Genomic DNA, 26,574 nt, shown 5'->3' on the forward strand with positions numbered 1-26,574 from the left:
ACATATAAGAGGCACCAGTGCCTAACACCCAGTTTATTAATATATGATACATAATACCAATATTGTTAAGTCCCTCTCTAATTATGATACTATTCTTTAAATATTGAGAAATTATGCTATAAGAAGCTAAAATTCATTGATTCCAATGAAAGTATTGTAGAACCAAGGCCAGCTGCCACCATGTGTCTATACCTGGCTGCTCTTGACTAGAGCAGTGACTTGTAACCTTATTCCCTGTGACTCAGAGATGCACAAGCCCTTCTCACTCAGACCACTCTTCCCCTGTGTGGATGAAGGGTTGTTTGGACTCTTCCTCATCATCCTACCTCCCTTTTCATATGTGTGTGTGTGTGTGTGTGTATATATGTAAGAACAATCTTTAAGGGGTAAGCTTTACTCTGCCTATATTTTATATGTCTCAAATGTGAGGGTTTTTTAAAGGTAAGCCCATCAAGTCAACATTTTGGTTATATATTATAAATTGTTTGGGAATGTTCAGTTCTTATCAGGGATTTGCAACAGCACCAAAAAGCCAGGAGGTCCCCGGTCATGGGTAAGTGGGTTCCGACAGCACTGTGAGCATCCTTCAGACATTGGAATCTTGAGGCCCGTCACATTATTGTCCCCTTTCGACAGAGTGGGAGCCTCCAGGCTAAATGTGGTTTGAATTGGCAGGCCACCCCATAAAACAGAACAAACTCTGACTTGAAATGTCTTTAGAAAGAGCATCTGTTTTGCAGTTAAGCAAAGTGTGTAAGACTCCTACCATCTTTGACTAGCCTGCTTTTCTTTGCCTGACCACTACAGGCATGCAAGTATGCAATCCTAGGTTGATCAGTGTGGGTTTTGATTGTGCAGTGGGCACCATGTGTGTCCTGGCTGTCCCTCTACCATGCTCCCAGGTAATCCCAAGTCTGTTATCACTGGTACCCTTCAGGCTGCTCCTCCAGCTTCTAGACCTTCTGTGACAGCCATGGCCTTACTTTCAAGAGGCTGCTATATTGTCTGTCCTGCCCTCTTTGATATTTGCTATGCTATCTGGTCTCAAAGAGAAAAGCCTTCTATGTCATAGAACTAATATTAATGGATTTTAAAGAAATTACAGTGTTTGTAATGTGAAAACCCCAGATGTCAAGAATAAAAACCAACTGTATTTACCTATGCAGCTAAAAGGACACTTAAACCTATAGAAATTTCTTGCAGGTAAAACCAAAGAGATTATGTTGTGTTTTTTTTAAATCTTTATAATTGAATTTTGTACATTGTTCTGATTGGTACCATGGGAATCTTTGGACAGAAGAAATCAGTTAGCTGCTGAGCATAGAACTGGATACACAGATCATAGCAGCTTCTCTAAAGATTTTGAACCAGCATTTCTTTCAGCTGTAAGAAACAACCATTTTTTTAAGCCCTACACCTTCTAAGGATGTTCTTAATGTATTTGTTGTGCAACAACAGAATAAGCCCATAAAATTGTGTCTCAGCTGTGTGCCCACTTTTCCCCACTGGACCATTCGTATTCTTGGATTGATTATCTTTCTGTCCTTTCTGCTGGTGATGTAATGGCTCTAAAACTCCAAGTAAAATTTTCCAAGACAGAACCAATATTGAGATGTTGCCTTCTGCAAGTCTATAAGGCATTGTCTCTTGGAGTTCTTTTTCAAAAATTATTTCTTATTTCTGAGGACCGTATTGCTGATACTTACTCTTTATTCATGGATTTATAGGAAATAATTCTCTAAATAGAAGTTTACCTGTCAGGAAGTAAATGGAAATTAGTATACATAAGGACTTTAGTGCCTTCATTTGATAGCCAATGTATATATCATCATTTGATAGCTCCTGTTGTCTGAGAGGAAGTTTAAATCTATTTCCCATGAGGAATGAGCCTGAAGGATGCAACATAGTGTTTGGAACCAAAGGAATGCAATAGTTTAAAATCCCTGGTTCTTAAGGAAATGAATCATACATTTGTATGTCTTCTGTTGGAAGAATAAAAAAGCTGTCTTCAGTACAGGGATTTTCAACAAAAACAAATCTTTAAAATTCATCCTCTGCTCACAGAAAAAGAAAATCCTGAGTACGTTATTCATTCAAAAGTATAATCAGATACCGATTATGTCTGCCTGAGACATGAATACTAGGTGGCCTGCTACTTGCTGTTGATGGAAGTTTTCTCACTTCTACTGATGCAGACACAGCATTTGTGATGCATAGCACAGAATATGTCAGTTGGTAGAGTAATGCCTCATCCAGCCTGGGCACACCAAGGAGATCCACATTCTTAATGCTTTGCCTCTTGCTTCCTTATGCAGGATGCTCCTTTGCTTATTCAGCTAATCCAGGGCTGTGCACTATCTGTGCTGCCAAGATGGATATTGCTTTGAGACCAAGTTTTCTTGCTGAAAATCTAACTTCCCTGATTTTGGGGACTTGTTTTAGGTTATCCTCCTCAGCCAGTTGATCAGAGGCCACTTCAGCAGATGCCTCCGCAGCTCATGCAGCATGTGGCACCCCCACCACAGCCACCACAGCAGCAGCCACAGCCACAATTGCCTCAGCAGCAGCCACAGCCACAGCAGCAGCCACCACCACCCCCTGGTCAGCCACAGTCTCAGCAGCAACAGCAGCAACAGCAGCAGCAAATGATGATGATGCTCATGATGCAGCAAGATCCCAAATCAGTTAGGCTTCCAGTCTCCCAAAATATCCATCCTCCAAGGGGCTCCCTGAACACAGACTCCCAGAGAATGCCCATGCAACAGAGCAATGTGCCTGTCATGGTCAATTTGCAAGGATCTGCTTCCGTTCCACCCTCACCTGATAAACAAAGAATGCCAATGCCTGTAAATACTCCTTTGGGAAGCAATTCAAGGAAAATGATGTACCAGGAGAACCCACAGAACCCTTCCAACTCGCCACTGGGAGAGATGTCTTCATTGCCCGAAGTGAGTGGCAGTGAAGTACCATCTGTCTCAGGAGGCCCAAATACCATGCCTCCACATCTGGTAGTCTCCCAGAGTCAGTTAATGATGACAGGGCCGAAACCCGGACCATCGCCTCTTTCAGCAACTCAAGGTGCAACTCCCCAGCAGCCCCCTGTGAACTCCCTGCCGAGCTCACATGCCCACCACTTTCCAAATGTGGCTGCCCCAACCCAGACATCCAGACCTAAAACCCCAAACAGAGCCAGTCCCAGACCCTATTATCCTCAGACACCCAATAACCGCCCTCCCAGTACAGAGCCTTCAGAAATCAGCCTGTCACCAGAAAGACTCAATGCCTCCATAGCAGGGCTCTTTCCTCCACAGATTAATATTCCTTTACCTCCTAGGCCAAATTTAAACAGGGGTTTTGATCAACAGGGCTTAAATCCAACAACTTTGAAGGCCATTGGACAAGCACCTTCAAATCTCACCATGAATAATCCTTCCAATTTTGCTGCTCCACAAACTCACAAATTAGATTCTGTGGTGGTGAACTCTGGAAAGCAGTCTAATTCTGGAGCAACAAAACGGGCAAGTCCGAGTAACAGCCGCAGGTCTAGTCCTGGGTCCAGTAGAAAAACTACCCCAAGCCCTGGGAGGCAAAACTCAAAAGCCCCTAAACTTACCCTAGCTTCCCAAACAAACACAGCCCTGTTGCAGAACGTGGAATTGCCGAGAAATGTGCTGGTCAGTCCCGCTCCTCTGGCCAATCCCCCTCTGCCGGGAAGCTTTCCGAACAACTGTGGCCTGAACCCTCCAAATCCCGTCATGCCAGTGCCTGCAGTGGGTGTGGGGGCAGTCCTGGAAGATAACAAGGAAGGCTTGAATGTGCCTCAGGACAATGATTGCCATAATTCCCAGGGCAGGAAAGAGCAGGTGAACAGTGAGCTAAAAGCAGTCCCTGCCCAAGAAGTTAAAATGATTGTCCCTGAAGATCAGTCCAAAAAGGATGGGCAACCTCTGGATCCCAGCAAACTTCCCAGTGTTGAAGAGAACAAAACTTTGGTGTCTCCTGCCATGAGGGAAGCACCAACATCACTGAGTCAACTGCTTGACAACTCTGGAGCTCCTAACGTGACCATCAAACCCCCTGGGCTTGCAGAAGTGGAAGTAACACCTCCAGTAGTTTCTGGGGAGGACCTCAAAAAAGCACCTGTCATTCCCACACTACAGGATCCGTCATCTTCTAAAGACCCCCCTAATTCCCTCAATTTACCTCACAACAATGAGCCGTGTTCAACACTTGTGCATCCAGAATTGAGCGAGGTCAGTTCTAATGTTGCACCAACCCTCCCTCCAGTAATGTCAAGACCTGTCAGCTCCTCCTCCATTTCCACTCCTTTACCCCCAAATCAGATAACTGTGTTTGTCACATCCAATCCCATCACAACTTCAGCTAACACATCAGCAGCTCTGCCAACTCACTTGCAGTCTGCTTTGATGTCGACGGTTGTCACGATGCCCAATGTGGGTAGCAAGGTTATGGTTTCTGAGGGACAGACAGCTGCTCAGTCTAATGCCCGGCCTCAGTTCATTACACCTGTCTTTATCAATTCATCCTCAATAATTCAGGTTATGAAAGGATCACAGCCAAGCACAATTCCTGCAACCCCACTGACCACCAACTCTGGCCTGATGCCTCCGTCCGTCGCAGTCGTCGGTCCTTTACACATACCTCAGAACATAAAGTTTTCTTCTGCTCCTATACCACCTAACGTACCCTCTAGTAGTCCTGCTCCAAATGTACAAACAGGACGACCGTTGGTCCTTAATTCACGAGCCACTCCCGTTCCGCTTCCTTCTCCCCCTTGTACATCTTCTCCAGTTGTCCCTCCTCATCTGCCTGCCCAGCAAGTAAAAGAATTGAATTCCGATGAGACCAGTCCTCAGGTGAGCACCTCAGCAGATCAGAGCACTCTGCCCTCTTCACAGTCAACCACGGTGGTTTCTCCCCTTTTGACCAACAGCCCAGGCTCGTCTGCCAACCGGCGAAGCCCAGTCTCATCTAGTAAGGGGAAAGGAAAAGTGGACAAAATTGGCCAGATTTTGCTGACCAAGGCCTGTAAGAAAGTTACAGGCTCTCTTGAGAAAGAAGAGCAATATGGTGCAGATGGAGAGACTGACGGCCAAGGGCTGGAGACCCCGGCTCCAGGACTCATGGGAACAGAACAGTTATCCACTGAGCTGGACAGTAAAACCCCAACGCCTCCAACACCCACTCTGCTAAAAATGACCTCTAGCCCTGTGGGCCCAGGCTCTGCCTCAACAGGCCCCAATTTAGCTGGCGGTGCTCTCCCTACCAGCGTACGCTCAATAGTAACCGCTCTAGTGCCCTCTGAGCTCATCTCTGCAGCACCAACCACAAAAAGCAGTCACAGTGGCATAGCGTCTGAGCCACCTCAGGGTGGTCCAGTGGAGGAGAAGGTGGGACCCCATCCAGAACTTCTACCCAGCATAGGTATGTACTTGGGACTTGACATCATCCCTTGTTGGAGTTTTTTGTTGACCTACCCCATAAGAACACCTTTCTCCTTCCCTGTTTGGTGGAAGAATGAGCTAAAAGGTAAAGCAGTAGTTTTATTTATTGGAAGTACATCAAGAAATGTGCTTTTAGAGACCCTGTTAAGTTTGTATTCATTTAACATGGTTGCCTCTCAATTCCTTTCACTCATATGAAAGTTTCTTGGTTTACAAAAAAGCATCCTTACAGACATTGTCTCACAGCATACCAGCCATATCAGCTAGTCTTAACTGCATTCAATGGGTGAGAAGTCTGAAGCTCAGAATGAAATTCAGTATTTGTTCTAAGTCTATACTGTGGCTGTCCAGTGTCCCCTAAATGAAAAAATGCTTCTGCAGATTCTCCTACGTATGCTGAATGCTTGCTCAAGACTGTCTTATATCAGGATTCTCAAAACTCCATCCACATACTTTAAAAAGATTCATTCGTGTATTTGAAAGGCAGAGTTACAGAGAGAAGGGGAAATAAAAGTCTTTCATCCACTGGTTCACTCTCCAAATGGATGTACTAGCTATGGATTAAGCCAGGCTAAAACCATGTCTTTCATGTGAGTTACAGGGGCCAAACACTTGGGCTATCTGCCACTGCTTTGCTAGGCACACAAGTAGGGAACTGAATCAGAAGTGGAGCAGGATCCAGCACGATGACTCAATAGCTAAATCTTCACCTTGTAAGTGCCGGGATCCCTTTTGGTTCATGTCCCAGGTGCCCCACTTCCCTTCCAGATCCCTGTTTATGGCCTGGAAAGGTTGTGCAGGATTGCCAAAAGCCTTGGGACTGTACACTTGCATGGGAGACCTGACAGAAGCTTCTGGCTTTAGATGGGCTCAGCTCCAACTGTTGCAGCCATTTGAGAAGTGAACCAGCGGATGGAATGTCTTTCTGTCTCTCCTTCTCTCCCTAAATCTGCTCTGCCTTTCAAATAAGAATAAGTAAATCTTAAAAGAGAAAAAAAAAAGAGGAAGAAGAAGGAGGAGCAGCCAGGACATGAATTGGTGCCATGTGGGATGCTGGCAGTGGTTCTACCACGATGCTAACCCCTGTTCTCATACATACTCTTATCTCGGGGACCATTCCCTTTCTGGGATCCTCTAGAGTAGGGCTTTCTAGACAACTAAAATCCATGGTAACAGACACAGGAGGAATACAGTGATTGAAAGTTAGATAGATTTAGTTGGTGTCACGGCACCAGCATTGACTAGACATATAGAATTGCTTAACCACTTCAAATTTCAATTTTCTCCTTTGTAAAATGGGACAACAGTAATTGTAATAAGTTATTGAGCATATAACTTGCTCAGCATAGGCCTAAAATATAATAATTGTCTAATAGTTGTTGCCAGTTTTTTTTATATGCTGTATTTGTAAATTAGTCCATTTTATTAATGGATGTCCAGTTCAGGTTATTTCCTTGATGTTTTTGAAGTGAGTTAATGGTGGAAGAACAGGCTTCCTTACACCTCCTCTCCTTCCCTTTTCCTGCTTTCTGTACCCCGCAATTTCTCCTGCTTTGAGGCTTCAATGTGACAGAAGCTCTTCCTCCCCAGAGGTGACTCAGTCACACATTTCCACAGCTCGGAACGGTCTTTGTGATACACTAGGCCAGCTCATAGGACCTGTCTTCTTTAGGCAGCCAAAATGGTTTTTGAGTGCCTGCTGCTGAGTGACAAGCACCCTAGAAGAGAGACAGGAAGAACACCACCTTTGGAATGTGATCAGAGTTCAAATTTTAGCTACGCTGTTTACCAATTACAGTTGGCTAAGTTTCTTAACTTCTGTTAGCACCATGTTCTTAAATGTTAAGTGGAAATTATGATTGCTGCATCTCAGAATCTGTCAAGGATTCAATGAGAAGACTTCATCAAGTGGCCAGCACACTGCTTCATACTGAGATCTGAAAAGGTCAATTCCCCTTCTCTCTGCCCCCTTCACAGGGATAGAGGACCTCCCAGAACCCAGGGGCTTTGTGTTTTTGCTTCTAATTCTGTTGATGTAGGTGAACCTTAAAAATTAAAAAGAAGTTTGGCATCCCAAAACACACTTAAACACACTCCCTGCTACCAAGTATTTCTATTTTTACTTCCTTTAAGTAAACTTTTTCCTCTAGTATCAAGAGAATAATCATGAATTGATTAGCAGAACTGTAAATGAATCATATGTCCTAGAGAAATATGTGAGCCTTGGGGAGATGAACTACCAGTTGAAAAAAAAAAAACTCTCACTTTTAATTAAGGGCACCCACTTTACTTATAGTGATTGTTTCTATTCTTTTTCAAGGGACTTCTGTGCTTTTACCTTGAAAATGTGAGAAACCAATACTGAAGTTAAAAGTAGAAATTAAGGTATAGTTTTAAGCTTTATCAGATAAGCATCCAAAATAAAGTATTAAACACAAATGCATTACTGACTGCTTTATTTAAGCAGGGAAGAAATAAAAATTCACTGTTTCCTCAAGAGGGTAAAACTATTCCAGAGTTTTCCAGGATTTTAGATTGAAGTGTCAAGATGGGAGAATGTGCTCTTGACTGTGACATATCTGTGCCTTTGATCTTTACTGTATGAGCTGGGAATTCTGTTCTAGAGGATACGGTATATTCCGTTGTTTTCCTCAAGGGCCTTAAGTTCTCTGTCATTCAAAGCCTAGCTCTTATGCTTCTCCCTGTAATGTGCCTTCAGATTTCTCAACCTGAAAGTGAACTCCCTTGCTTTGGACTGCCATAGTGCTGTATACTTTGTCTCCTTCCTGAGGCATAGGAGTGCCCTCCAGTGTGCCACATTGGTGTATCTGTGACACCAGACTGACTGCCTGATGTACAAGAGGGATGTAGCTTATTTTCTAAGGGTGCCTGGCACGGTGCCTTCCTTCTAGTAAGTTCTTTATAGCTTTTAAACAAGGAAATAACACACCAAATTGATTTCTCCATTAACTATCAGTTGCCTACCTCTTTATGCCCGTCATATTTGCCGGATTCTCTTTAAGTACAAGATTATATGATCAATCCAGCTTTCAAGGAGTATATTCTTTAAAAGAGTGAGACAGGATTTTTAAATGCTAGAGTGAATGGTATAGTCATCCCTCTAAAACTGATTTGGGTTTGCTACTAAGATTGGCTTTGAGGTTTTTTTTTGTTTGATATTAGATCCCAATAAGTAAGACAAGATGATTGCTGTTCTCAGGCCACATCTCCTCTAGTCTGAATACACACAAGCGGGAGGGACAGATATCACTAAGTGGCAGTCTTTGTTTTTAACTTTTTCCTTTTTTTGATTATATTTTTGACAATCTTTACATTGTTAATTAGGGTAAAAAGGTTCAAGGGCTACAGGAAAGTGGGTAAGAGTATTATGTCCATATTATTTCCTTCAGGTGTCTGAGGTAAAGGGGGATGTTAAGGGAGAAGCTCCACCCAGTCTCCCACCCACCCCAGGTCCCGGATATGGGGCATGCTTCGAGATTCTTGCTCAAGTGGTTTGATAATTCACCAGTTATGAATTGCTGCCATTCTCAAAGTGGCAGTATTTGTTACTGTTGTGGTAGTTAAGTTTTTTTGTCATCAATTTTAAAATAGGCTTTGAAATGTACTTTCAAAGCTGAAAGTTCTGCCCTCTAAGATCAGTATTTCAGCAAGCAGTGACTTTGCCATTGGTTTGCTATGCTTAGAAAAGAAACTAAAATGCCTGTAATTGTTGTTTTCCTTCCTTAGCCCCTTCACAGAGTTTAGTTCCAAAGGAAGCTCCAGCCACAGCACTGCAGGGGTCTGTTGCTAGACCAGGTAAGACTCACTTTGGAAAAACTTCATGGAATTGGGATAGGTCATATGTGACAGAATTACTGCTGTCGTCATCATCACATTTTCTCAGTGCCAACGTGGTTATAACTGTCTTATCTATTTGCATTGAGGTAAACTTGGGTTGAGTGGCAAGCATTTGTGCAGAACTTTGTGAGGCGGTTTCCCCTGAGCTAATTGATGCAGTTGCAGTATCAGTCAGGCAGCTCAAGAGTGGCACTTCTGTGTCCTTTGTCCCTTACTCCCAGCCATGAGCGATTTCCATTGCAGAATTTGCGCTATTCATGGTTATCTACCCATAACTTCCAACTGATTTGCTGGAATATGGTAACTTAATGGGGTGGCAAGTGTTAAAGCACCAAGGGAGTAACTACGGTAGAGGCTTGTTCAGAGACCCTCTGCCCCAGGGAGGCGGCCATTCATCTCTGAATCATATTAGGTTTCTCCTCACAACCCAAATCCTGTAAATAACTTGCAAATATTGTTTCTGGAAGGAAGGAAGGTCCAGGGTTGTCTGACAGAACTTCTATGAGATGTTGATCTGCTCTGAATGCATTAGGCACTTAATACTTTCATTGATGAGACTGCTGAGGCAGGTAACAGATGTGAAGCTATTTCAAAACTTTGTGGAAAACAAAAGATAACTGCATTGGGGCTGATACAGTGGTATAGAAGGCTAATTTTTCACCTGCAGTGCTGGCATCCCTTATGGGTTCTAGTCCCAGTTGTTCCACTTCTGATCCAGCTTCCTGCTCATGGCATGGGAAAGCTGTAGAGAATGGAACTTTGGGCCCCTCACCCACTTGGGAGATTTGGGAAAGGTTCTTGGCTTCCAGCTTTGGATCAGCCCAGCTCTGGCCATTGCAACCATTTGGTGAGTGTACCGACAGTGGAAAGTCTCTCCCTGTCTTACTCTGTGACTGTAACTCTGAGCTGACTTTCAAGTAAAACAAATAAATATTTATTTTTTAAAAATTAGGTGTATTTTGGCTGAAAAAATTTTTTGAAATCCAGAGTATGGCATGATGATGTTGCATGCTAATCCTTTGCTGTGGCACCAGGATCCTATATGGGTGCCAGCTTGCACTCCAGCTGCTTGACTTTTAATCCATTCTCTACCTGTGGCCTGGAAAAGCAGCAGAGGATGGTTCTAATCCTTGGGCACCCACATAGGAGACCCAGAGGAAACTCCTAACTCATAGCTTTGGATTGACTCAGTCACAGCCATTGCAGTCATTTGGGAAATGAAACAGCAGATGTTAGATATGTCTCTCTTCTCTGTGTAAATCTGTCTTTCAAATGGAAATGAATAAATCTTAGGGGAAAAAAAAGAAGTTGAAATCCATACATATGGGAGTCTTCAAATGTATGGAGAAACATATACTATGGAAAACATACACTATGAAAAAGTTATACATGTCTTAAAAATTTCTGCTGCTGAATAAGCTTATCTTTTCATTGTATTTCCCACAAACTGTTTGAAGTACCCTCAGACATTTTGGTTTAGTCTTGCCCAGATATTTGTCATTGTAGATCATTTAAAGGTACAAAACAAAAAAGTATAACTAGTTCCTGTAAGGATGATAAAATCTGATTGAAAGCACAGTTGGTGAGACCAGCATTGTGGTATAGTAGAATATGGTGTCAGGATCCCAAATAGGCACCAGTTCAAGTCTAGGCTACTTCGCTTCCAATTCAGCTGCCTGCTAATGTTCTGGGAAGGCAGCAGAGAATGGCCCAAGTACATAGGCTGCTGCACACACATGGAAGATCCAAAAGAAACTCCTAGATTTGGTCTCGCCTAACGTGGCCCTGGCCATTGCAGTCATCTGGGAAGTGACTAAATGGATGGAAGTTCATGGTCTCTCCTTCTCTGTAACTCAACCAATCCAAACAAACACTGCAAATCACACATTTAGAAAAATTACTTAGAAGATAAACCATCAGACCTCATTCAGTGTGAATCTAAAGTAGTAAAAGTAAAATATAACTTGTGATTATTTTAAAACCTGCTTCTGGGTGCTATGTCTTACATGATGAGCTCTCTACTTCACTCTTTTGGATTCCTGTAAAGAATGTTTTTGTGAAAAACATCTCAGCTACCTAGTTTGTTTCTGTGCTACCACTGTCCGTATAATACTTGCCATTGTACTGGGCATCTGGGGAGAGCAGAAATGGAACAGGTTATTCAGAGACAGCATCAGATCGTAAGCATGTGTTTGGTGAGAAACAACTAGAAAGAGGAAAGGAATTTTGTTTCCTGCCCCTTTTTATTCCAGAAATTGAGCTTAGCCATTACCATCATTTCTGAGTACTTGGTTGAAGAATCGTCTTCCTTTTGAAGGTTTGGCTTCAGTGAATCTCCTTCAAATGCCTCCAGAGTACTGACAGCCTGTGAGTTTGAGCCTCAGCCTTAGCATTGCTGGTATCAAAGTTTCTAAAAGCTTCTAATTCCTCTTGTTTCCAAAAGGCACGTTATTTAAGATTAGCACCTCTTTTGAGCCATTTTCATTTTGGAACAAGTTATCTGAGTTTGCCATGTTCCACCTGAGCCAGCAAGGGAACCGACTCCATGAGTTGTAACTTGTTTCTTGTGAAAGGGTTTCCAGGTTCTGAGGGGTCAGATATGCAGGCATGAAGACAGAATTCCCTTCTGCCAGAACCAAGCATGAAAGGCAGAATAGTTCAGCCTCCTCATATGAAAGGCTGTGTCAACATGATCATCCCTGCAATAATCATCAGGATAGCTAATATTGAGTTATTACCAATTGTCAGGTGCTGTACTAAAGCTTTTATATACATTATTTCATTTAGTGTTTATAGCTTTGAAGTGAGTCAAGTTGTTCTCCCTGTTTTTCATATGAGGCTTTGAACACAGGTCAAGTCATTTGTCTGAGATTACATGGTTAATAAGCATTGAAATCAAAATTTTTAAAAGATTTATTTGAAAGGCAGAGTTACGGAGATAAGGAGAGACAGAAAAAGATCTTCAATCCAATGGTTCACTCCCCAAATGGTCTTTATGGCTCAGTCTGTGCTAACCCAAAGCCAGGAGCCAGGAACTTCACCTTATCTCACATGGGTTCATGGGCCAAAGCACCTGGGCTAATCTTCTGCTGCCTTTGCAGGCTGTTAGCTGGGAGCTGGATCAGAAAGTGCAGCAGTTGGAACCAGTACCCCAGTGGGATGCTGGCATCAAGTTGGTAGCTTAACGTTCTATACCATAACACTGGCCCCTTAAGATGAACTGAGCCACTCTGGTTTTGCTGCCTTCTGGGAGGCTACAGTGTAAGCTTAAGGCAAGTCTCACGTGTACACTGGAATGTGAGGTGTGGAACTGGATGGCTTCAGTTGCGGGGCTGTGGGAAGCCAGAGCCACATCAGGAAGGGCTTTTGGGAAAGATGGGACTTCCTAAAAGCAGATAATAAAAGAAGCAAGTGTTTATCTGCTGGTGCTTGCAGATCCCAAGGGTTGGATGCCAAACTCTGCTAGATTAATTACTGGGACTTTTCTTTCTGGGACGGTTTTTCTGGGAGACAAAGAGCAACCTAATGGAATCTATAGGTAGTATCTCAAAACAAAACCCTCTACCCTCCACAGCTCAGTGAGTGAGTACACTGTTTGAAGGAGGATGCATCCTTAACCGATGTAGAAGACATGTTTGAAAATTGTAGCCTTGGAAAAAGCACCAAGAGGATAGAGATAATTTTAAGATTGAAACCAGTCTCTTTTACTTGAAGAGGTAATAATAGGTAAATTAAGTCAGCATAATTTTACTAACTTAGTTGAAACTGAATGAAATATGAACCAGGCAGTGTGAATTTAGTTCTGTTGCTCCAAACAGGATTATTTCAGTGTGAAGTAGAAATAAAAATAGACCAAGTAAGTGTCTTATGTTCCCAGCAGATCTGCCTGAGTCTGTGCCAACGCTGTGTCCTTACGAAGCAGGGTGAGAGTCCTGCTGGGCACAGAGGTGCGTTCACCTAAACACTCATTCAGAGTTCTTGCAGACATCAGTTTCTCCTGAGAACACACACAGCGCCTTCCACATCTCATGTCTGTCCTTGTGGTTTGTTTTTTTTTTTTTTACAGAGCTTGAGGCAAATGCTGCCATAGTCTCTGGACAAAGGTAAGATGATCATTTCTGCAGATGTAGCCTGAACAGTGTAAGCCTCGTAGAGGGAGATGAGCTTTCTAGGTGTTGAGCTTCTCCTCACCCAGTTCTTTTCCTTTACTTTTATACCAGTTTGTTTTTTATTATTATTTTATTTTATTTTTAATGTTATTTACATAGTTGAGAAGGATATATGCCCATGTGGGCCTCTGATTAGGGTGGAGAGGGTAGAGGTATGGAGGAAGGAGCAGGGAACAAATGTTTGCAATTTTTCTTTTTTTTTTTTTTTTTTCCTGTTTCTGTGAGGCAGTTGGGGAGTAGCCTGCTCCTTGCTGTTAAACTACATCAATACCCAAGGATGAGGGGGAACAGTCATTTGATGTCATCTTAGAGATCCGGATGTGGGGAAGAATGTTCCGAGGGTGTTACATGAGTTATTTTGATAGTTCCGAGGCGCTATTGATTTCATTGCTCCAGGGTTGAGAAAATCTTTCCAAGGCCTGTTGGTTGACGTAGTCCACATTAGTGCATTCACAGGCCCAAGATCACACTACAAAGCTTGACTAGGAGAATTGTCCAGCCTGTTCTGCTTTCCATCCTCTGATGAGGCAATTGATGTCCCCTGTTGGCCTAGAGGAGCTGGCTGTCATGTCCCCCATGTGCATCTGAGCATGCTGTCTACTGCACAAGCATCAGCAACTGAGGAGGCCTATTTCTGGTACATGCACCCCAAGGTTGGACCACATATCCTGTGATTTTCCTTATGGCTAGAGTTTGAGTCCAGTGGTCTAGTTGGTGAGTCTCCCAAGAAACCTCACTTGGGGTGACCTCAGACTTATTTCTTGTGTGCACCAGCTAATGCAGAGTCCAGTTCAGTCCATCACAGCCTGTGCACATGCCAGTGAATGAAGTTGCAGTCTGCACAACCTGATCCACCCCCAGTCCCAGCTCTCACATTCACCAATGGGAGCAGTGGCCTAGCAAGGGAGTCCCTAAAGTTTCCTTACCAAGCTTGCCCCTAGCCCTGGATCTTGCACGTGCCAGTGAGTGCTGCAGCCCCGTCTGACATGGCCTGCTCACCATGGCATTCACTAAGTGGGTGCTAAAGCCTGGCTCTGTCTAGCCTGTTCCTAGTCCCAATTTACGCTGTTAGATATTGCAGCCTATCAGCTCCAGCCATTGCGGCCGCTTGGGGAGTGAATCAACAGACAGAACTTCTTCCCCTCTGTCTCTCCTTCTCTCTGTCTGATTTTCCAATGAAAGCAAAATAAATCTTAAAAAAAAAAATGATGAAAAGGGAGATTGGCTCTTAAAATGTTCTGTTTGTTGGGGGCCCGGCGGCGTGGCCTAGCGGCTAAAGTCCTGGCCTTGAAAGCCCCGGAATCCCATATGGGCGCCGGTTCTAATCCTGGCAGCTCCACTTCCCATCCAGCTCCCTGCTTGTGGCCTGGGAAGGCAGTTGAGGACGGCCCAATGCATTGGGACACTGCACCCGCGTGGGAAACCTGGAAGAGGTTCCTGGTTTCCGGCTTCAGATCGGCGCGCATCAGCCCGTTGCAGCTCACTTGGGGAGTGAATCATCAGACGGAAGATCTTCCTCTCTGTCTCTCCTCCTCTGTGTATATCTGGCTGTAATAAAATGAATAAATCTTTAAAAAAAAAAAAAAAAAAAAAAGATATTGCAGCCTAGCACAGTCTGGCCAGCCCCAAGTTCTGGCCCTCATGTGAACTGGCATGTTTGTGAACTAACCCAGATCAGCCTGCACCCCATCCTGGTTCTCGGGCCCGTGAGCAGGTGCTACGAACTGACGCACCCCAGCCTGACCCCAGACCACCCCTAGAGTTGACTCCCAGTACACTTGACAACAAGTGCCCCCAACCTAAACTGCCCCCAACCGTGGCTCTAATGGAGCTGCCACCTAATGGGAATTTCCCAAGTTGCCTTATCAAACCAACTTCCAGCCCCATATATCATGTGTGCTGGTAGGTGTGCAACACAACCTTACATGGCCCACCTCCAATCCTGACATTCACTGGCATGTACTGTGGCCTAGCCTGTCTGGCCTGCACCCATTCCAGTTCTCACCTGTGGGTGCTACAGCCCATTCTCACCTGGATTACCCCCAGACCCAGCTTTCATGTGTACCACTTGGTGCCACAACCTAACCCAGCCTGTCCTGTACCCATTCTGGCTCTTATGAGTACGAACAGGTGCTGGGGCCTGACCTAGTCTGTCCTCCCCCTGGATCCAGTTCACACACATGCTGAAGGGAGCTGCAGCCATTTTCAGCCTGACCCATTCCTAGCCCTAGTTCTCGCCCTCACCAGTAGTAACTGCAGCATAGCAGAGGAGTCCCAGTTCAGTGGTGCTCCTTTGCAGCCTGGCCTAGCCCAGCCCACCCCAACTCCCAAATCTTACTGGTGGGTGCTGCAGCCTAGCTCGGCCAAACCTACCTCCATTCTTAGCTCTCATGTAAACTGGCAGTGGAAGTAGCCTAACCCAGTGCAGTCCACACCCCATCTTGGCTCCAGTGCGTGCCAGTGGGTGCTAAGGCTTGACCCAGCCCAGCCTGGCCCATCCCCACTCTACCCCTCAAGCCAGCCCACACGCATGCTGACAAGTGGTACAGCCTTGCCTAGCCTGGACCATCCCAGCCCTGGCTCTCAGGCTCACCAGTGGGAGCTGTAACCTAGTAGAGGTATTCCCTAAGTTCCCCTACCAAGCCTACTACCAGATCTGAATCTCACTTGTGCCAGCAGGTGCTAGACTCCCTGCCCTCAGCATAGCGTGCCCCCACATTCGGCCTTTGCATGTGTTGGCAGGTGCTGTGGCCCAGCCTGTTCCCAATCCCAGCTCCTGTGAGTATCATTGAGTTCCATCTTCATGCCTAACTCAGCCCATCAACCACCCACAGCTCTTGCGTAAACCAGTAACTACTTCAGACCCATGGGGATGAGCCCACCTATCCCCTACACAATCTGTACCCAGACCTGATTCTCTCAAGTATTGGTTGGTTTCATGGCGCAGCCTTGCATGGCCCATCTCCTGCCCCAATACTCACTGGCAGGTACTGTGGCCTAGCGCTACGAGGCAAGCCCCCGGCCCTAGCTTTCATGTGCACCTGGGTAACGGATAATGCCACCTAACCCAGACCAGGTCTCCCAGGTAGACAGGTACATTGATCTGAGCCAGGTTTCCCTTCTCTAAACCCCATGATCTCAATTGCCTTGTTTACCTACAAGTACAGTGGCCCAGTCCATGGAAACCCCCAGGAATCACTGCACACCCGTAAAATACACTCTTGGTGGCCCCACTCCCACACATCCACAAACCTCCTTCCCAAGGCAATTCACAGTCCACCACCATCATATCCCCCCTGCCCACCAGTGCAACCCCCAGGGTCATCTTCCAGTGGGGTCTGCTGGCCCCTTCCTACATATCTTAAAAAAGAAAAGAAAAAAGAATAAGCAACTATGCTGGCATACTGGTATAGTTAACACAAATTTGGCATTAACCAGACCCAGAATGCCCACCAACTATTGGCTGCTTTTCTCCCAACATTTTAACACCTGCCTAGGTACAAGGCAACCTAGCAATTGCCATCAGCTGGGAGCATCAGTCTGTTTTTACAGCCAACTTAGGGTTGCAGTCAGTCCTAACCCCCTCAAAGGGAGCTTTTCTCCTAGTAAGAACTTGGCTAACACTTGGACAGAACCCTCAGCATGTACGCCACATCAGGACCCTTGGTAGATATTGGTGGCCATTCCCCATCCCTGGGTACTGTGGCATTTGGAGGCTGGGTATGGCTCCTCCCCCTATATCTTCCCTTCCCCCAGAAACAGGATGAAGAAATAGAAAATTTGGAAACAATGATCATACCCACTTGTCCCTAACCTTCAGTCCTTCCCACCCTGATCAACTATGTAAACACCATCAAAACTAAACTAAACTAAACTAAAATAAACTAAAATAAAATAAAATAAAATCTTGGTTAAGAACTTGGTAGCTGAGTTTCTGCCTTACATGATTGTTTGAAAACTGAATAGATTAACCTGCTCAATACTCAGCACAGTAAATAGTGAATGTCCAATACGTAGAAGAAATTGTCAGTGTCATTAGTAATAGTCCCTGCAACTGCCTCCTAAGTATAGTTTTTGTGGAACCACTGTGTGGTATAGTGGGTTAACCCACTGCTAGGGAAGCTTGCATCTGATAGCAGAGTGCCACTTCAAGTCTCAGCTACTCTCTTTTTTTTTTTAAGATTTATTTATTTTTATTGGAAAGGCAGATATACAGAGAGGAGAGACAGAAAGATCCTCCATCAGCTGGTTAACTCCTCAAGTAGCTGCAGTGGCTGGAGCTGAGCCGATCCTAAGCCAGGAGTCAGAAGCCTCCTCCACGTCTCCCACACTGGTGCAGGATCCCAAAGTTTTGAGTCTTCCGCTACTGCTTTCCCAGGCCACAAACAGGGAACTGGATGGGAATTGGAACAGCCAGACATAAACCAGTGTCCATATGGGATCCCAGCATATGCAAGGCGAGGATTTAGCCACTAGGTTATTGTGCCAGGCCTGGTCCATGGAAACCCCTAGGAATCATTGTACATCTATAAAGTGGGAGTCCAGCAGGGGGAGCCCTCCACATTTCCCCTAGCAGCTTTGCCCGCTCCCTCCCTGGTTCTCACGTGTGCTGGTTGGGTGCTGCGGCCCAGTCTGTCATGGCCCACCTTGCCTCGGCATTTACCAGTAGGTGCTGTAGCCTGGACACCAATTCCAGCTCAGGCTGGTGGTGGTTACAGCCTAGCCCAGCCCAGCCGGCACCCAGTCCCAGCCATAATGTGTACTGGTATGTGTTGTGACTGAGCCTGGCCTGACTCACACTCTAGTGCTCAAATTTGCCCGAGGGTGATGTGAACTGGTTCAGCCTGGTCTACCTCCATCCTGTGCCAATGTATGCCAGTGGGTACCATTCCCTGGCCTGGTCTGGTCTGCTCCTTATTGTGGTTCTTGGAGCTCACCTGCAGGAATTGTGTCCTGACTTCTCCATCAGAACCTCTCCCAGTGTCAGATCTCATGCACACAAGTGGGTCCATGGGCTAGCCCTACAAATCCACCCCCTTCCTGGCAGAACAGTGGCCTTTCCTGACTGGCCTTCAACCCATTCTGGTTCTTACTATTGGATGTTTCAGCCCAGCCAAGATTGGTCCACACCCAGACACAGCTCACACATGGCTCAGTAGGGGCGAAGACCTAGCCTAGCCTGTCCTGCACCTAACCTGGTCCTCCAGAACACCAGTTGGTTTTGGAGTCTAGCCTAGCTCTGTGCACCCAGCCCCGGTCCACACTTGTGCCGAGGGACAGTGCAGGGACAAATCCAGGCCAGAATGCAGCTCCCACTCCAGCACCCTTAGCTCCCAACCAGGCCTATTCCCAGGCATAGATTGCACATGTGTCAGTTGCTCTGACCCAGCTTGACATAGCTCCTCACCTGTCTTGGCCTTTGCCTTAGATGTTGTAGCCTGGCCTGACCTGGCCTGCCCCCCATCCCAATTCTTGCTGGCAGGTGATGGAACCTGGCCCTGCTCAATCTATTCCCATCCCTGGCTCATGCAAACTGGTAGGTGTAAGAGCCTAGCTTAACATAATCTGTGCTCCAGCCTATATTCTGTTCTTGCTGGTGAGCTAAGGTTTGCTCAGCCCTGCCCGGTCCACCCCCTTCCATAACCAACCCACACAGTAGCCAGCAGAGCTACTTTGCTCAGTTTGCCCGAGCCCCAGGCCTGGACCATGTGATCATCAGTGAGATGACCCACTAGGAGAGTCTCCCAAGTTCCCCCATTTGACCCATTCCCAGACCCAGATCTCATTGATGCCAGCAGGGTATTAGGCCAGTGCCCGGCTGGCATAGTCTGCCCTTCCATCTTGGCCTTGTATGAGATGGTGAATGTTGTGGCCCAGCCTACCCTGCACCCTGTTTTAGGATACACATATGGATTTTAGGATGTTGCAGCCTGCACCTGCCCAGACTGTTCTTGGTCCCTGTACCCGTGAATGATGGAAGGTTCCATGGTCATACCTAGCTCAGCCCATCCCCACCCCAACTCTTGAGCTAACCAGTGGTACTTTTATTACCACAGGGTTGGGCCCATACATTCCCCACAAAATCTACCCCAGAGCTGGTTCTCTCACGTGCAGTTTAGTGTCATGGTCCTGTCTAATGTAATCTGTCCCCTGATTTGACATTCTTTCAAGTGCTAGAATCTACCCTCCTAGACAGGCCCCCAGCCTTAGCTTTCACACAGACTGGAGTGTGGTGGTCAGCATTGTTTGGTGATAAAAAGCACTACAAAGGACTCACATGTAGGCTGGTGTATCAGTTTAACCCATACAGATCATCCTGTCTCTCCCCTTCAAACCACCAGGTCTCAGTACCCTTGCTTATCTTCATGTAAAGTTACCCTGTCATTGGGAGTCCCTCAGGATTGATTCCTCACCAGTACGCACAGTGACTTCATTCATAGACGTACCTAGGCAGCAATTCCACAACTCCAAGACCCCCAAGCTCACTGCCACCCAAAAACTCAGGACTTGCCCATCGTGTGGCAGTGCTGGCTGTGGCCAGGGCCCCAAGCATTGGGTCTGACTTGGCTTGGGTACTCCCAGCAGCCACCAGGCTGCTATCAGCTCTCTGCACCCAGGCCATGAGGCCGGACTCCCCTAGGTTCTTCCCGCCACATGGTGGTGGCGGGTGGAGCCAAGGCCCACCTTTGCTCCCAAGAGATCTCCTCCCAGTGTACTCACCAGGAAGGAAGAAGCCTGTTGGGCCTAGGCAAGCCCAGGACTCGCTTACCACGTGGCAGTACTGGCTGTGGCCAGGACCCCAAGCATTGAGTCCAACCTGGTTTGGGTGCTGGAAACTCTTTGCACCCAGACCCTGAGGCTGAACTCTGAATTTGTAATTTGAACCCAGACCTTCTGACTACAGAGCCCTCACATTTAATCTGCGTACCACAGAGACAAGGTGGGGATTTGTAGTTCAGAATCTGGAGCATAGAGCCAAATACCATGGCTCATAAATGGCATCTCAGACTTGACCCTGTTTATCTGATCCCAAATTAATTACCATTCCAACTATACTTCTTTATGTATTTTATTTTATTTTATTTGGAATGGGATATTTAAATTCATTTGCATTTCTCAAGCATACACCAACTATCTGTCTTGAGAAAGAAGCTAGTCAAACCAAAACAAAGTTGTGGTATTTGTTTCCAGAGCTGCCTGAGCATTAACCATGTAAACACAAAGATAGCATTGCTGTGGCTTTTATTTTGTCAGCTTGAAAGAGGCACTTCCATTCGGAATCTTTTCTTCAGAATCTGACCATTTTCTGGGCACCTTGCCATAAAGCCATTCTCATAACCTCTGAAAGGAGGTGTTAATCCCTTTGATTTGTAATTCCACCTCAGCTCTCGTTTTACCTCTCCTTGACTTACCTCAGGTTGAGGTTGGGTGTGGAGAAGCTTTTGTACATAAAACCAGGATAGTGAATAACACAGCCAAATTCCCAGCCATGGTGCCACTGGCAAAGAATCCTCTGACAGAAGTAGAAGCAGAGAGGTAGGGAAAGTCAATAGTCAAGGCATGGTTCATGCCCTTAAGGAGCCCATGATCTAGTGAAAGGCACAGGCATTGAAAGAGAACATGTTGTACAGTCAGGTGGGTGCTGCAGAATGCCAGCTGCAGGCCATGAACCCAGGGACAGCAGAGAGTCCACTTGAGCAATGAGACGTGGAATATTTTCCAGAGGAAGTGGCCCTGAACTAGTTTCACTCTGTTTGTTACAGTATTTTTACTTAAGTTCCATGCCTTATAAGCAAATTTAATTGACTAATTTTTCTAATGATTTTTGACATGCAATTTGTGAACCATGAAAGTAGTAAAAGATGCACTTAAAGAAAACTTGGAATGTAGATCAGAGAATTACAGAGAGCTCATCAGAAAACCATAGTTCCTGTAACTCAGCAATATTCATTGTCTCTATTTTAATCATATTTTATAGATTGATTTTTTGGGGGCCAAGCATGATGACTCAATGGCTAAATCCTCACCATTCAAATACCGATTCCGTATAGGCACCTTTTCATGTCCTGGTTGCCCTACTTCCTATCCAGCTCCCTGCTTGTGGCCTGGGAAAGCAGTAAAGGATGGGCCAAAGCCTTAGGACCCAGCACCCATGTGGGAAACCTAGAAGAAGCACCTGGCTCCTGGCTCCTGGCTCTTGGCTTCACATCAGCTCAGTTCCACTCATTACAGCCATTAGGGGAACGAATAAACAGGTGGAAGATCTGTCTGTAAATAATGCTTTCCAATAAAAATAAGTAAATATTAAAAAAACCCAAAATTTTAAAAAAATATTTATTTTGTATTTATTTTAAAGGCCGAGTTACAGGCAAAGAGGGTGACTTTCCAATTGTTGGATCACTCCCTAAATGACCGGAATGGCTGGGGTTAGGCCAAGCCAGAGCAGGAGCCCAGCATCTCACTTGGCTTCCCGTATGAGTGGCAGGGGCCCACACACAGCAACAAGCTGGATCCGAAGTACAACACCAAGACTCAGACACCAGCCCTCATTTGACATGTTTTTGGTTTTTTAAATTTTTATGTTTACATAATGGAAAGGGCTGCACAACCAGGTGGGCCCCTGATTATGGTGGCCAAGGGTCAGGTATGGTGGAAGGTGGGTGGAACAGATGCTTCCAATTTTTTTTCCTCCTGTGTCTGCAGGGTAGGAAATAGAGTGGAATGCTCCTTATTGTCAACTACATCAGCTCCCAAGGATGGGGGGACAATCATTTGATGTCATCTTAGAAATTCCAACGTGGGGAACAGTGTTCCAAGGATGTTACTGGGGTTGTTTTGATAGCTCTGAAGAGCTGTTGATTTCATTGCTCCAGGGTTGAGAAAATCTTTCCAAGGCCTGTGGTTCACGTAGTCCACCTTACTGCATCCACAGACTCAAGATCACACTACAAAGCTTGACTAGGAGAATTGTCCAGCCTGTTTTTCTTTCCATCCTCTGACGAGGCAGTTGACGTCCCAATAATGGGAGTGCATTATTGATAATATTTGTGAGTTTTTCCCCATTTAACGTATCAGTTTTGTCCTTAAATAATTTTCCATAAACAGGAGTTTTCCTGTTTATGACTGCAAATGAATGTGTCAGGATTTAGTTACCTGATACTGTTAGACATGGGATTCTTCTATTTATACCAGTATAAATAAAAAACTTGGATATACTTTGTATAATGAGAGCTCTGTAAAAAGTCATCCCCTTAGTCTCGTAAAAAATGAAATTATTGAATCAGAGTTTCTCATCCTTACCATTATGGATATTTCAGACTGGATTGTTCTTCACTGTGGGAAGCTGGTTTTTGTATTATGGGACATTTATTGCCATCTCTAGCCTTTACCCAAAAGATGCCAGTAATACCCCTACCCCAATCATGACAATTACAGATGTCTCTAGACATTGTTAAATGGCCCCAAAGAGACAAAACTATCCTCTGTTGGAAAACTTTGAGTATATACTAGCCACACTGAATCAGAAGTATATAAAAATGTGTTTGTCCCTGTGTTCTCCTCCTGACTGTAGCCACCTGCTGACTCAGGCCCTGGGAGACAGTGATGATGGCTCCAGTCCCAGGCAAGAAGCCATTTTTTAAAAGATTTATTTTTTTTATTGGAAAGTCAGATATACAGAGAGGAGGAAAGACAAAAGAGGAAGATCTTCCATCTGTTGATTCACTACCCAAGCAGCCACCTAGGCCAGAGCTGTGCTGATCCGAAGCCAAGAGCCGGAGCCGCTTCTAGGTCTCCCATGCAGGTGTCGGGTCCCAAGGCTTTGGGCCATCCTTGACTGCCTTCCCAGGCCACAAGCAGGAAGCTGGATGGGAAGTGTGGCTGCTGGGAATAGAACTGAGATCCTGCTGCATGCAAGGCGAGGACTTTAGCGACTAGGCTGTCATACTGGGCCCACTTCCTGCCATTTTTGTGGGAGAGCTGGATTGCAGGTCCAGCTGCTAGCTGTAGTCTCAGTTGTTGTGGGCATTAGAGGAGACAAACAGTGGGTGCGAGCTTTCTCCTGCTCCTCTCTCTCTGTCTCTCACTTGTTTTCCCCTTTCTATCCTCCTGAAATTAATAGTTTAAGAGCCCAGTGTGATAGCCTAGTGGCTGAATCCTCACCTTGCATACACCGGGATCTCATATGTGCACTGGTTTGTGTCCTGGCTGCTCCACTTTTCCATCTGCCTGCCTGTGTCCTGGGAACACAGTGGAGGATGGCCCAAAGCCTTGGGATCCTGCACCTGTGTAAGAGACCCAGAAGAAGCCCCTGGCTCCTGACTTTGGATCGGCTTGGCTCCCATCGTTGCGGCCACTTGGGGGGTGAACCAGTGGATGGAAGATCTTTCTCTGTCTCTCCTTCTCTCTGTAATTCTGACTTTCCAATAAAAATAAATAAATCATTTCAAAAATTAATAGTTTAAAATAGCAAATGAGAAAGATGCAACTCTACTATGGGAAAGAAAAAAAAAACCTGAATACTACCACTTTTAAGTCTTTTAATTCTAAAAACAGGATTTTTCATTCTAAAAATAGGTGATCAATATACCTAGCATTATTTTATGAAAACATACCCATAATGTGTCTTGCAATATGTCATTCATTCTTTCTGGCTAATAGTGAATGCCCTTATATTATAGTAATTTCCTAGATTATAGATCCTACTTTGAGTCAGTAACAATTTTCAAACCTATCTTTGATGTCTCTAACAAAATTTCAATATCCAAAATATTTTAATTTTTGAAAGAGAACATTACCTTGGGAAAATAAGAAGTTTAGGAGCTTCTGTTCCTTATGCCTTTTAGCTGTTTTTCAATAAGTTCATCAGCATTGTGCTTTTAGTATTTTATTTTTACTAACATTACAAGCTAGATAGACTTTTAAAAAAAATTATTTCTGTTTTGTTCTGTTTGAAAGGCAGAGAGAGATTTTCTGTGTTCTTGGTTTACTCCCCACGTGCCTGCAGCAGCCAGGGCTGAGCCAGGCTCCTGGAACTCCACATGGAGTTCCCACGTGGGTGACAGTGATCCACATACTTGAGCTAATCTTTGGGATGCACGTTAGCAGGAAGCTGGAAGTAGAAGCAAGCACTTTGACACAGGCTATGAGTATTCCAAGCAGCCTCCCAGCTCCCGCACCAAGCACCCATCACCTGGACTCGGGTGTAAACTCAGTAATGTAGTAGGTCTGCTGATTGTCTCAAGGTAAAAATTTTTCTCTCTTCCCAGAGTGCCCATGCAGTTCTTAATCTCCTATCTTATGAATGAGACCCTATCTAAAAAGCCCCTTTTTATGTAACTCACCTTCCTGGAAACTTTGTTGCTCTGCTTTATCAGCAGTGAGCCCAAAGAGATAGTTGAGAAGTCCAAAACCCCAAGCCGGAGAAACTCTCGAACTGAAGAGCCAGCTGTGACTTCTGAAAGTGTGGAAAATGGACATCGTAAGCGATCGTCTCGACCTGCTTCGGCCTCCAGCTCTACTAAAGGTTAGTGGAGGGACATGGGTGTCATTGGTAGGTCAGATAGAGCAACAGGCCCTTATCACAGCAAAGGGGCTTTGTCCTCTAACTCTGCTTCTCTTCCTTCAATGTGTTAAGTTACTTGGACTTCTCCATCCATTGTTCCTTCCATGTCTTGTGTGTGCATTAACAAAGGCAACAAGTCCATCTGGAGGAACAGAATCCACTTTAAATTCATATGACGACTACTCACCTCACAGGGGTCCAACCATCTTTCTGTTTCTTTTTCCTACTGTCCAACTCTCATGCTGTTTCTTTTTAAACATTTGGCTGCTACTTTCTCCCATTTTTCTTGGTAGATCCCTCACTTCACAGAAATTCTCACTCAACTTCCTGCTACCAGGTCGTAGGTGTACTAGCTGCACTCATTTGCACAAGTGGTTCCTGCTATATAACAGCTGCTGTCCTTCCTCAAACCCAGGCCTGTGCTTTTGATCCTGTCTTCTCAAGAACTTGACTTTACTGGGGCCAGTGTTCTGGCATAGCTGTGTAAAGTTCCACCTGCAATGCCAGCATCCCATATGAGCACCAGTTTGAGTATTGGCTGCTCCACTTCCCTGATAATACTCCAGGAAAGCAGTGGAAGATAGCCCAAATGCTCAGGCCCTACCACCCAAGTGAAATGCCTGAATGGAGTTTGTGGCTCCTGGTTTTAACCTGGCCCATCCCTGGCCACTGCAATCTTGAAACCTTTAGGGAGTGAACCAGAAGATGGAATCTCTCTTCTTCCTTCTCTTGCTCCCTATTCTATGAATCTACCTTTCAAATAAATAAATAAATCTTAAAAAAAAAAAACTGTTTGTTTTCTCCTTTCCTTTGACTGTTACCTGCTTGAATCAACCCTTCCTGTGTCTTCCGTAACCCAGAACTGTCGGGTCGTTTCCTGCTCCCTCTCCAGCTGCTGCTCCTCAGTCATCTTTCGCAGCCACCAGATGTTGGCCTTCTAGTCGCCTTTTCTCTTCAACTTGGATTTCCCCCCTGATTTACCTCGTTCTTGCCCCCCTTCTTTGGTTGTGGTTTTTCACAGATAACTTGTCAGTTGTATTTCTAGTATGGGTGGCCAGGTATTTTACACTGCATGCACACATCCTTAATGGAACCTCAGATTCAACATGTCTGAAACCAGACTTGTGATTTCCAATCCCAGCGTTTCCCATCACAGTACATTGCACCACTGTCATTCCACTAGGCAAATCCTCCATGCCACTCCTTCTGTCTCCCTCACCCTCATATCAAATTCATTGCTAAAAGTTGCTGGTATTGTCTCAGGTGGCCCAAATCTACTCATCTTTTTCCTATCTTCACTGCTATCCTTTGATGATTTGCAGCTGTAACTAGCATTGGCATCTAGAAGCCTCGGCGTGGCTCACAGGGCCTGTGTGGTCCAGCCCTTGTCATCCATTCCCAGCCTCATCTCCCCTTGGTCAGACCTGCTGTCCACATCCCTGCCACCGCAGGACCTGTGCTTTGTTGCTGCTGCAATGGGGCATACTCTTCCCCCTTGCTACCTCTCACCTTCTCAACT

At 45.3% G+C, this 26,574-nt stretch overlaps 1 protein-coding gene across 12 annotated transcripts in view; it reads left to right on the forward strand.

Annotated features, from left to right (window-relative positions):
• The window catches only part of NCOA6 (nuclear receptor coactivator 6), an 86,992-nt gene that overhangs the window by 57,599 nt on the left and 2,819 nt on the right, over positions 1-26,574 (forward strand). For 6 of the 12 annotated variants that reach the window (XM_058679788.1, XM_058679786.1, XM_058679791.1 and 3 more), the window contains 4 exons: positions 2,443-5,445; positions 9,213-9,281; positions 13,390-13,426; positions 24,868-25,016. In XM_058679788.1, coding sequence (XP_058535771.1) covers positions 2,443-5,445; positions 9,213-9,281; positions 13,390-13,426; positions 24,868-25,016 — 3,258 coding nt within the window. Of the gene's footprint in view, positions 1-2,442; positions 5,446-7,785; positions 7,851-9,212; positions 9,282-13,389; positions 13,427-24,867; positions 25,017-26,574 lie in introns of those variants that run through there. The other 6 variants (XR_009247476.1, XR_009247477.1, XM_058679789.1 and 3 more) reach the window with 6 other exon arrangements.

This window comes from Ochotona princeps, chromosome 22, assembly GCF_030435755.1.
Source record: "Ochotona princeps isolate mOchPri1 chromosome 22, mOchPri1.hap1, whole genome shotgun sequence".
NCBI lineage: Eukaryota > Metazoa > Chordata > Mammalia > Lagomorpha > Ochotonidae > Ochotona > Ochotona princeps.